Here is a 10,756-nt window from a genome sequence, read left to right as displayed (position 1 = left end):
TATTATTTAAGTAGGACTAAGCTGTTATATTTACTATGTCATATCTAGTATGAACTATAACCTGTACTAAGTCCGGTATATAATATGCACTATGTAATGTATATAGTAATAAGATAAAAAAAATAAAAACGACTGACTTGCATCATTAACATTATTAACCTGCTGCATTTAATACATGACGATTTTCAACACAATCACACTTTTGTGCCTAATATGTGTAAAGTATAATATCTCAGCAATAGATGCATTCCATGCTATTATATGGCAAAGGAAAAAAATCTTAAGGCGAGTCAATCAACGCAATCACATGTCATATATATATATATATATATATATATATATATATATATATATATATATATATATATATATATATATGTGTGTGTGTGTGTGTGTGTGTGTGTGTGTGTGTGTGTGTGTGTATATACTCATATATATATATATATATATATATATATGTGTGTGTGTGTGTGTGTGTGTGTGTGTGTGTGTGTGTGTGTGTGTGTGTGTGTGTACTTGTAGCATGTGTGCATATATGTGTATACATGTATATATATATGTCTATATGTGTGGCAGGACACATGAATGTCCTAGATGTGTAATAATCAGCATAGAAGGTGACACGGGTGATCTGTGGCATGGAGGAGAGCACATTGGAGGCTTGCAGTGTTTCTCGTGGGAACGAAGTTCGCAGAATAATCGTCCCGTTGTGTCCATGATGCACAATAAGTGACACAATGCGATCAATGCTCCATGATAGCCGGTCACACGGAGCTGCGTCTGAAAGTCAATGCCAAGCCCGGCCACAGCCTCATTGTACACGCTCATGTTTACTCACAAGATGCTGCTAATTACCCAGGCTGCTGCTGCTGCTGCTGCTGATGATGATGATGATAGGCATTAACAAAGTGGGAAGATGTGCAGCAATCGTGGTCTCCGAACCAGACATGCAGAGAGGAAACTTGTGCACACAAAACGACCGAACTGGAGCCCTGATATTAATAGTGATGGTATGACATTTCATATGGAGTGCTGACATTAATAGTGCAGTATTATTACTGATCTGCATCACTGGTAGTCATGGTGTAGTATTATTTTACTTCTGGAGCTTAGATATTAATAGTCGTAGTATTATTATCTTGAGCACTGATATTAATAGTGGTAGTATTATTATTAATCTGGAACACTGATATATTACAAGTGGTAGCATTATTACTGATCTGGAGCACTGATATTAATAGTGGTAGTATTATCATTAATCTGGAGCACTGATATATTAATAGGGATAGTACTATTATTAATCTGGAGCACTGATATATTAATAGTGGTAGTATTATTAATCTGGAGCAGTGATATATTAAATGGGATAGTATTATTATTAATCTGGAGCATTGGTATATTAATAGTGGTAGTATTATTATTAATCTGTAGTGGTAGTATTATTATTAAACTGGAGCACTGACATATTAATAGGGATAGTATTATTATTAATCTGGAGCACTTATATATTAATAGTGGCAGTATTATTACTGATCTGGAGCACTGGTATTAATAGTGGTATTATTATTATTATTATTATTATTAATCTGGAGCACTGATATTAATAGTGGTAGTATTATTACTGATCTGGAGCACTTATATATTAATAGTGGTAGTATTATTATTAATCTGGAGCACTGATATTAATAGTGGTAGTATTAATATTATTATTATTATTAATCTGGAGCACTGATATTAATAGTGGTAGTATTATTATTACTGATCTGGAGCACTGGTATTAATAGTGGTAGTATTATTATTAATCTGGAGCACTGGTATTAAATGTGGTATTATTATTATTATTATTATTATTAATCTGGAGCACTGATATTAATAGTGGTAGTAGTAGTATTGTTATTAATCTGGAGCACTGATATTAATAGTGGTAGTAGTAGTATTATTAATCTGGAGCACTGGTATTAATAGTGGTAGTAGTATTATTATTAATCTGGAGCACTGGTATTAATAGTGGTAGTATTATTATTTTTATTAATCTGGAGCACTGATATTAATAGTGGTAGTAGTATTGTTATTAATCTGGAGCACTGATATTAATAGTGGTAGTATTATTACTGGCAGCCGTGTTCTTGCTGGTTCTACAATATAAATGGAAGCAGCCTTTGTATGTCTCTGCATTGCCATGTCACCCACCAGTGGCAGCAGCTCTGCTCTTATTACTATTAGTTGTAGCACTGCTGTAGTTGCTGTATTATTAGTGTTAGCTCTGCCACTGTCTGTTATGCCTAGAAGTAATAATGCTGCTATTTCTAGTAGTCCTAGCATTGTTTTTTATTTTGTTTTCTATAGTAATATGATGCATTATTAACATTCCTAATACAGTTGTACAATATGAGGACACTTCTCCAAATATATTCAGTCACTTTTATCCTCATTATAATAAATTGTATTTTTTAATTTTAATCAGTTATATAAAAATTATAGTTCTTGTGAATCCCAGAATTCTATGGAATTGCTTGCCTAAATCACTAACATATGCAATGACATAATGCCTGTGTAAAAGCCTATAAAGATTATCTACACACATGATATGTGCAATGACACCAATAGTTACAGCAAAGACAACTACAAGCAAAGGACGAGGACAAGCAGGACAGAGATACGTACAGGTCAGCAGGCTCCTGTCAGATGGCGGCTCTCCAAGCTTCTCATAGGCATCCTTGTATGTGAGGATTCTGGGGACCCTCATACATATTCATAACACTTGAAGTTAGGGTGCCAGATGTCCCCCACCACGCATGCGCAGCACTCACCATTATCTAGGCCTATGTGCTGTATTAGCAGACGCGTTTGTGTGAGACAGCCAAGGGCATTGTATGTCTAACTGCAGTGTGGAACAAATTATATATATGTGTGTGTGTGTGTGTGTGTGTGTGTGTGTGTGTGTGTGTGTGTGTGTGTGTGTGTGTGTGTGTGTGTGTGTGTGTGTGTGTGTGTGTGTGTGTGTGTGTGTGTGTGTTATAGTGATTACGACTATTAAAGTAAGTCCAGCAGAGATGGTAGAGAGTTATAAACCAGGCGAATATTGCAATGACACTCTTGTACATCCTAGTAGTCTGTATACACGTAGCATGCAATAAGAGAAATGATAGGCAATTGTCATTCAATCTGGTAAAATTATAACATTGTTGTAAAAGTGTGAATTATACAGTCAAAAGAAGAAAGTAGAGGACTGCCATATATACTGTGCATGGATGGTATTCTGCACCACTAACCGACCATTCACTTCAGATGTACCCAGGAAAATGTATCTCCATGTTTTGCTGAACATTATTCCTTGTTGTTGCACTCCTATTGTCTATGAAAATGAATTGTGCTGTCATAGATAGATAGACAGAGATAGATAAATAAATAGATAGAGATAAATAGATATATAGATAGTAGATAGATAGATAATAGATAGACAGATAATAGATTATAGACAGACAGATAATAGACAAATGATAGATAGATAGATAGATAGATAGATAGATAGATAGATAGATAGATAGATAGATAGATAGATAGATAGAGATATGGAATAGATAGATAAAATGACTGATAGATAATTGATAGATATAGATAAATCGATAGACAGATATTATAGATTAATAGAAAAACTATAAATAAAACGTACATAACTAGATAAGCCGCTTTCTGAAAATATTAAATAGATACGAAAGGAAATGAATGTATTTGTAATTGGTATATTGGTCTGCAAGGAAGAACACCCACAATAAGCACAAGGAGAGCTCACTGCTTTCTATCAGGCCATTTGTAACACAATTTTGAATTCCTGCTAAATAGAGTTGAACAACATATTTCACTGATAACATTCATGTATTACAAAAACTAATAGCCCGTGAAGTAAAGTATGAAATATACATCCCAAGAAGCAGACATTAAAGGTAGGGACAAAGTAATAGACTACATTTAAGTTAAAAAGGCCATTTCATCTAACCCCCATCATTAATATTGGTCTGAGGGATACAGTAGTGTGCAGACAACACAAAACGGTAATGTATCTAGTTAATTAGATCACAGGGTGACTGATAATTCAGTCTGCAACATAAGAAAGGAACCAGCCACATTACCACCAAAACAGCTCTATCTATTATCTATCTATCTATCATCTGTCTATCTATTAACTATCTATCATCTATCTATTATCTATCTATATCTATCTATCATCTATCTATTATAAATCTATCTATCCATGATCTATCTATCTATATATCTATCCTTGATCTTTCTATCTATCTATATATCTATCTATCTATCTATCTATCTATCCATTATATATCTATTATCTATTTATCTATCTATTATCTATCTATCATCTATCTTCCTATATCCCTCAGCTATCTACTTATATATCTTTCTATCTAATCCTCATCCTATATGTACATACGTGTTTGTGTGTCTCTGTGAGTGTAAAATCCTTCTTGTTATATATATGATCATGTTTATTGTACTTGTCTATATTTGCCCCTTGCACGTATAAAGCGCCATGGAATAAATGGCGCTATAAAAATGAATTATAATAATAATAAAATGAATTTTATATATATATATATATATATATATATATATATATATATATATATATATATATATGTATATATATATATATATATATATATATATATATATATATAAACACATGCACCCAACAATGCATATTACTTCAGAAATGTGAAATAAGAAATGTTAAATTATTATTATTATTATTTATTAAAATGTAAACACAATACATATATAACGTAGAAAATATTAAACGTACAGTATTGCATGTTATGTCTATATAGTGATGATAATAATAATACTAATAGGCATTAAACACGTGTGTGCCTCCTGATGACACAATTCCTCCAGACCAGGTGGGGGCACATATAGTGAGGTCCCAGTGGGCAGCAGCCCCTCATGGCTCAGGTTTGGCTTTCTTGGTGAAGTTTGGCTCTGTAGATCCAGGCCGGCCCTCTTCTCCTCTGCCCCATTATCCCTGCTCTCCCATCTGCCTGCTTAGTACTGGAGTAATCTCTTACTGCAGGACACAACATGCTGGAATGTCAATGACTCTTCTGTGAAAATGTGGAATAAATCAGAATGAAGTGATCCCATCCTGTGTTTGTGGGGAGTCATCATGGCTGACCACGGCTGAGGGTGGCTGTCCTGCCCTATCCATGGCTCTGGGTACATCAGGACAATAGATCCCACCACTCCATAGCCCCCAAATCTATCAAACTAATCTGCAACAAAGACAATCTGATTTCCCGAGGAGACGTCCTGCAACACTCATTAAGCACAAGTCATTTCCATCTTTTCCATCGCCTGCTCATTTACACATGTACTGTATCAGCGCCAGTCAATGGAACGAATTTCTTAAGTAAATTAGAAATAAATAAAAGACATAGATAACCAACTTACATATAATTAGTGCGCCGTGATTTATTTTTGGAGGAGTCTGTTAATAAGCAAGAAAAAAAACCATGCAACCTAAATTGATGTAGATAAAACTGGAGACTTCAGGCGATGTGCTGTATCTCATATATCACCAGCAGCCATAATATAAGGAGGAGCTCTGCTGCCATAGACATCAATGAGACACAATGCACTATTAGTGGAAACACGAGTGTGGTGAATGGACTTCAGAAAGACATGCTATCTCCTCCAAGGCCTTTAGTCAGGATTCTAGAGAACAACAGATATATACAAACTGAATTTACTAAAGTGCTTCTGCTGTTAAGGCAGTTAATAAATAGACTTTCCATGTGCTAAGGGTTCCTCCATATATCACGATATTACTTGGGTGGGGGTTGGGGGTCATTTATTAAATAAGGATGCCTCCCACAAAGCACTGATATTATCATAGTCTTTAATCGTGTACGAAATATTACCAAACACCTTCGAGGACTAAAATTTTACATACGAATTGTTTTTTTTTTTTAATCTATCCATAAATATTGAATATTCTGTTAATTACATGTATAAATCGGCCCTTTTACATGCGGATAAATAGGGGGGAGGAGATGACCTCTATATACATTAATGGTGCAAAAGCAACGGACAGATATATCTTTTTTTTTTTGTATATTTTAATATCACTTTACATAAACAAACAAAAAAAAAAAAGTAACAGATTGTAACACGAGAAAAGTTCCAGGCTTGCACTGAACGAATTCATTGACATGACGTGTAATAAGAAACAACATAGCACTGCACTAAATAAACCGGACTGGACCTCGGGACGAAGAGCTGGCACTTTGTACAGGGGGGGCTGTGATGGACGCTGTCATCAGGACACAATGGGGGTCACACACATGTATAGGACACGTCTGTCCTTCCCCACCCAACACACATGGATGCAGTGAGCACAAGTCCACAGACCCCTCGTTATACAGCTATTTACAAAATCAACAGGACATTGCTTCATCTAATAATTCTGTATTTACAACAAAAAAAGGGGCCGCCAGAAGAGACATGCAGACTGAGAGCTCTAATTAGTGGTTCATTAACCCTACACATTGGCTTCTGGCCTGGGAACTCTTCTCATGCACCCTACAATCATCTAGCCAAGCCTGCAGACATGGCGCTACAAGGTCTCATCCTCCATGGTTCCTCCATCCTGGGTCTAGGCGGCAGCTTAGGAGCACACTGGAAGTGTTCGTCACTAATCTGGAAGTCTTTTTGTTTTTTTTGTTGTTGTTGTTTGTTAAATATGTGTTTCTTTAAACGTACCATTCGTTAAAGTTTGACGAGAGCGTGCTGTGACTGGACGTGTGGTGGACTGCTGAGGAGGACGGGGATAAGGAGCTGCTGCTCTGGTTTTCTGAAGTAGGAGACACAATTGTTGGGGGCGTTGAAGATTCATAGCCTGAGCTGGCTGCTGGGGAAGGCTGGGACCCCTGGGAAGAAGATTCGTGGACCTAGACAAGAGAGAGAGAGAAAACGTATATCTATAAAAGCCATTCACAATGCTGAGCCCTATAGCTCCATGATAGATGTCTAGGAGAAGCCAGTGGCACAGGGCTGTCTGCTCCTGATTATCCCACACACAAGCCTCACTATTCCTGGGACAACACAAGAGATTGGACGCGGGGTGGACACTGGCACCAAGCTTTTTTGTTGGTTGCCAGGGGGGGGAAAGGGTTTTAACAGCAAAGTGGGCAGCATTTGTTCTCTGCTATAAAGGGGTCAGGAAAATATAAACTCTGACTGTATATACTGTAGGGAGGGATGCAGCTATCTGTGTAAATACATGACCAGCGGCCAGGGCTGCATGTTAGGTCTATAGGATGGACTGTATAACATAAGGAGGACACATAAATGCAACATTGGGTAGTGTAGGACTAGAGAGGATCCTAGCACTGCAGCAAGAGGATTTTACATTGGGACTTCATTCTCTGGACAAATAACATAGAAGTGAGACTAACTACATTGTGGCAATATCATATTCCAGAATTATATATGTAGTAAGAATATTACATAGGATCATAAACATTTTAATAATGCCGAATTTTAGCATAAAACTAGAATTGAGAGTCCTCAGTGGTTGATACCTTTTAGCCATTAAAAGGTATCAACCACTGAGGACTCTCAATCCTAAATATTTTTCTATCCACTAGATAACACGGTACCAAGATATATATCTTTCCTGTAGCATAAAACTATACATAGATAGAAAGAAATATATATATGCATATATATATATATATATATATATATATATATATATATATTAGAGAAAAGATATATCTATCCATCTACATATATATAGAGAGTAAGAGAGATCTATCTAGATATATACATACATATACCGAGAGTGAAGAATATATATATATATATATATATATATATATATATATATATATATATATATATCATATATAGAGAAAGATGTAGAATTATCAAATTATGTATCCATATATATATATATATATATATATATTTATTTATATACAGAGAAAGATCTATCAGTTATATATATAAAATAAATCACTATATATATATATATTTATATATATATATATATAAATATATATATATATAAATATAAATATAGTGATCGATCAGTATTATCTAAACTAAAACTATAATATGAGCGGATATACATAGGAACATAAACCATAATGTACACATAGTGGATGGTAACAATATGCCATGGCCAGGCAGCAGCAGCCACAATCTAGAATGACTGAAGCATCGGTGGCTATTTCACTGATATTGATCTGACACAGAAACCTGCCCCACGAGCATCTAGAGACACGAGGCGTGGGCACAACACACAGAGCAGCTTCTTTACCTTCATGTGTTTTCTGAGGGAGCTCGGGTGGGTGTAGGACTTGTCGCACATCTTACACAGATAGGGCTTGTCTGAAGTATGGACGTGCATGTGTTTTTTACGGTCGCTGCTATTTGCAAATCGTCTGTCACAGCCTTCAAACTCACACTTAAAAGGTTTCTCTCCTATTATAAAATGCACAAGAAAAAAAAAACACAAACGCAAATGTAACTCAATCCATTATCCCAGCGAAATATGCATGAAATGAATTTAGAATGAATTTAGAGTGCACGTCCCATATTTTACACAAATTAATTTTGCCATTTAATTTATCCAAATAAAACCAGATCATAAAAAAATCAATAGCTGTCTCACTTTATCTGTTCTGTGTCTTTATTTTATTACATACTGTACGTTTTAAGATGAAATATTACAAAGCCGGGGCTTCTCTTCCCTGCACATGACACCCCACACTCGTCTCCCGGTCACTGCCATAGCTTTGGCTTTGATTGATGGCAATGACTACATAACTCGATTTTTTAACAAATATTTGTCAATTCCAAATGAAAATGGGCTAATTGAATATTTAGCACGGATCTCGGCGGTAACACAATTACCCGGGCCCGGACAGATCTGACAGCTCGACAAGTTTATTTCCGTTCTGCTGGAAGACATCAATAAATAAACATAGGCTGCGAACGGATCCGGCGCCAATAACGGATGGCAATAATGGCGCTGCGAATATTCATCGGTCGTTATAAATAAAGGGTAATAAAATGTGTCATAAAACGATTGTAGGATTTGATATTAAGCTAGAAGCAAGGAGATAAATACCTGTGTGGGTTCTCTTGTGGATCTTCAGGTTCTCGGATCTGGCGAAGACTTTCCCGCAGCCAGGGAAGGGGCAGGGGAAGGGTTTCTCGCCCGTGTGGACCCTGATGTGGTTGACCAGCTTGTACTTGGCTTTGAAGGGCTTTCCTTCTCGGGCGCACTCTTCCCAGAAGCAGATGTGGTTGGACTGCTCGGGACCCCCGACGTGCTCCACCGTGACATGTGTGACCAGCTCGTGCATGGTGCTGAAAGTTTTGTTGCACGACTTTTTGGGGTTTGACAACTGTTCGGGTTCAATCCATTTGCAAATGAGTTCTTGCTTGATGGGCTGCCGCATGTAGCGGAAGAAGGCCCCGGCTCCGTGGTGGGCAGCCATGTTCATGTTCATAGGGCCGTAGCCGTGGAGCTGGGGGGACGCGTAGTGCTCGGACCGGGGGCTGGTCACCTGGCCGTACTGCTCGGCTCGCCCATACATGTCTCCAGAGAAGCCCAGCCGCATCTGTCCGTTCACCACGTTGGGGGAGCCATGGCCGGCCGCCTGCTCGTGCAGTCCCGGGAAAATCAAGTGTCCTGCAGCCTCGCTGTGGCCGTGGGGTCCGCCGAAGCCCCCCGCCGCGGAGGCGAACAGGCTGTGCTGGGCGCTGGCCGCTTCCCCGAAGCCCCGGTTGCGGAAGAGAAAGTCCCGGGTGGAGTTGAAGGCTGCGCTGGAGTAGGAGCTGACGTGTCCCGGGTGGTGGTGATGGCCCAGCGCGGCGGCCGCAGCGTAGCCCGGAGCCTGGGACGTGAAGGCGGTCTGGCCGGAGGCGAGCTCGTGGCTGCTGGGGTTGATCTTGAAGGCGCCCATTCCATCCGCGAACGGGTTGATGCCCAGCGCCACTTCTCGGTCCGTCACGTCGGCCGCGGAGTGATGGTGCCTGGAGGAGCCGAAGGTGGTGACTCCTATGGCCGGGTACTGGGGTCCCGCGTCCAGCAGCATCGCGGCTCCTCAACGACAAGACTGGGCGCTGCTCGGGAGGGATCGGGCGCGATCGCGCTGCTTCACATCGATGAGATCTCGGCCGTGTGTGCCCCGGGACCGCAGCACAAGCGGGACATGGGAATGCTCTTATTATTCGGGAAGATTTCTGCCTTCTCTTGTTTTATTTTTTTTTTTTCTGCGATCAAATCACGCACAATATTGTCTTTTGCGGTTTATCTTCCTGGGGAGAAACTTTCACCTCCTCAGTCGGGCGTTGAGCTGGAGACTGATAGCGGCAATCATTCCTGCAGATAAATGAATTGAAAGGACGACTCAGTCCCCCCTTGATGAATGGGTGGAGGGGGCGGAGGAACGTCTGGACGGACGTCAGAGCCCATTGGTGGTCGCCCTCTCCCCCCTGCACCCCTACCTCTCCTACCAAGGCCTCCCAGAGGCCCAGCCTCTCTGCCATTGGCTGCCTGCACTCATCCATCCCAGGGATTGTGGCAGGGAGGCTGACACTGCTCAGGACAAACAATGTTTTTAGGAGTAGCAACTTTTTTTTTTCCAGCCCAAATTCTACAGGAGGGAAAAAAAAATCTTGCGAAACCCCCGTTACTTCTTCATTTCTGCCCATCTTATTCCTAGAA

The 10,756-nt window shown here is 39.2% G+C and overlaps 1 protein-coding gene across 1 annotated transcript; it reads right to left on the bottom strand.

Annotated features, from left to right (window-relative positions):
• Positions 1-5,891: 5,891 nt before the first annotated feature.
• Positions 5,892-10,264, bottom strand: ZIC1 (Zic family zinc finger 1). Its single transcript, XM_077290821.1, has 3 exons — positions 9,152-10,264; positions 8,339-8,502; positions 5,892-6,962 (listed from the first exon to the last, which is right to left on the bottom strand). Exons 1-3 carry the CDS (start codon positions 10,122-10,124, stop codon positions 6,765-6,767), a joined length of 1,335 nt encoding a protein of 444 aa, XP_077146936.1. The 5' UTR covers positions 10,125-10,264; the 3' UTR covers positions 5,892-6,764.
• Between the last annotated feature and the right edge of the window lie 492 nt (positions 10,265-10,756).

This window comes from Ranitomeya variabilis, chromosome 2 (genome assembly GCF_051348905.1).
Source record: "Ranitomeya variabilis isolate aRanVar5 chromosome 2, aRanVar5.hap1, whole genome shotgun sequence".
Classification (NCBI taxonomy): Eukaryota; Metazoa; Chordata; class Amphibia; order Anura; family Dendrobatidae; genus Ranitomeya; species Ranitomeya variabilis.
Note: the sequence above shows the minus strand (reverse complement) of the source record. Positions and strands in the feature narration are given on the sequence as shown.

Coding starts and splice junctions, on each gene's coding strand:
- ZIC1 (XM_077290821.1), bottom strand. CDS start 10,124: ATGCTGCTGGACGCGGGACCCCAGTACCCGGCCATAGGAGTCACCACC. Junction 8,503..9,151: donor CCACAAGAGAACCCACACAG/GTATTTATCTCC, acceptor ATTTTATAATAG/GAGAGAAACCTTTTAAGTGT. Junction 6,963..8,338: donor CCCTCAGAAAACACATGAAG/GTAAAGAAGCTG, acceptor TCTCTTGTCTAG/GTCCACGAATCTTCTTCCCA.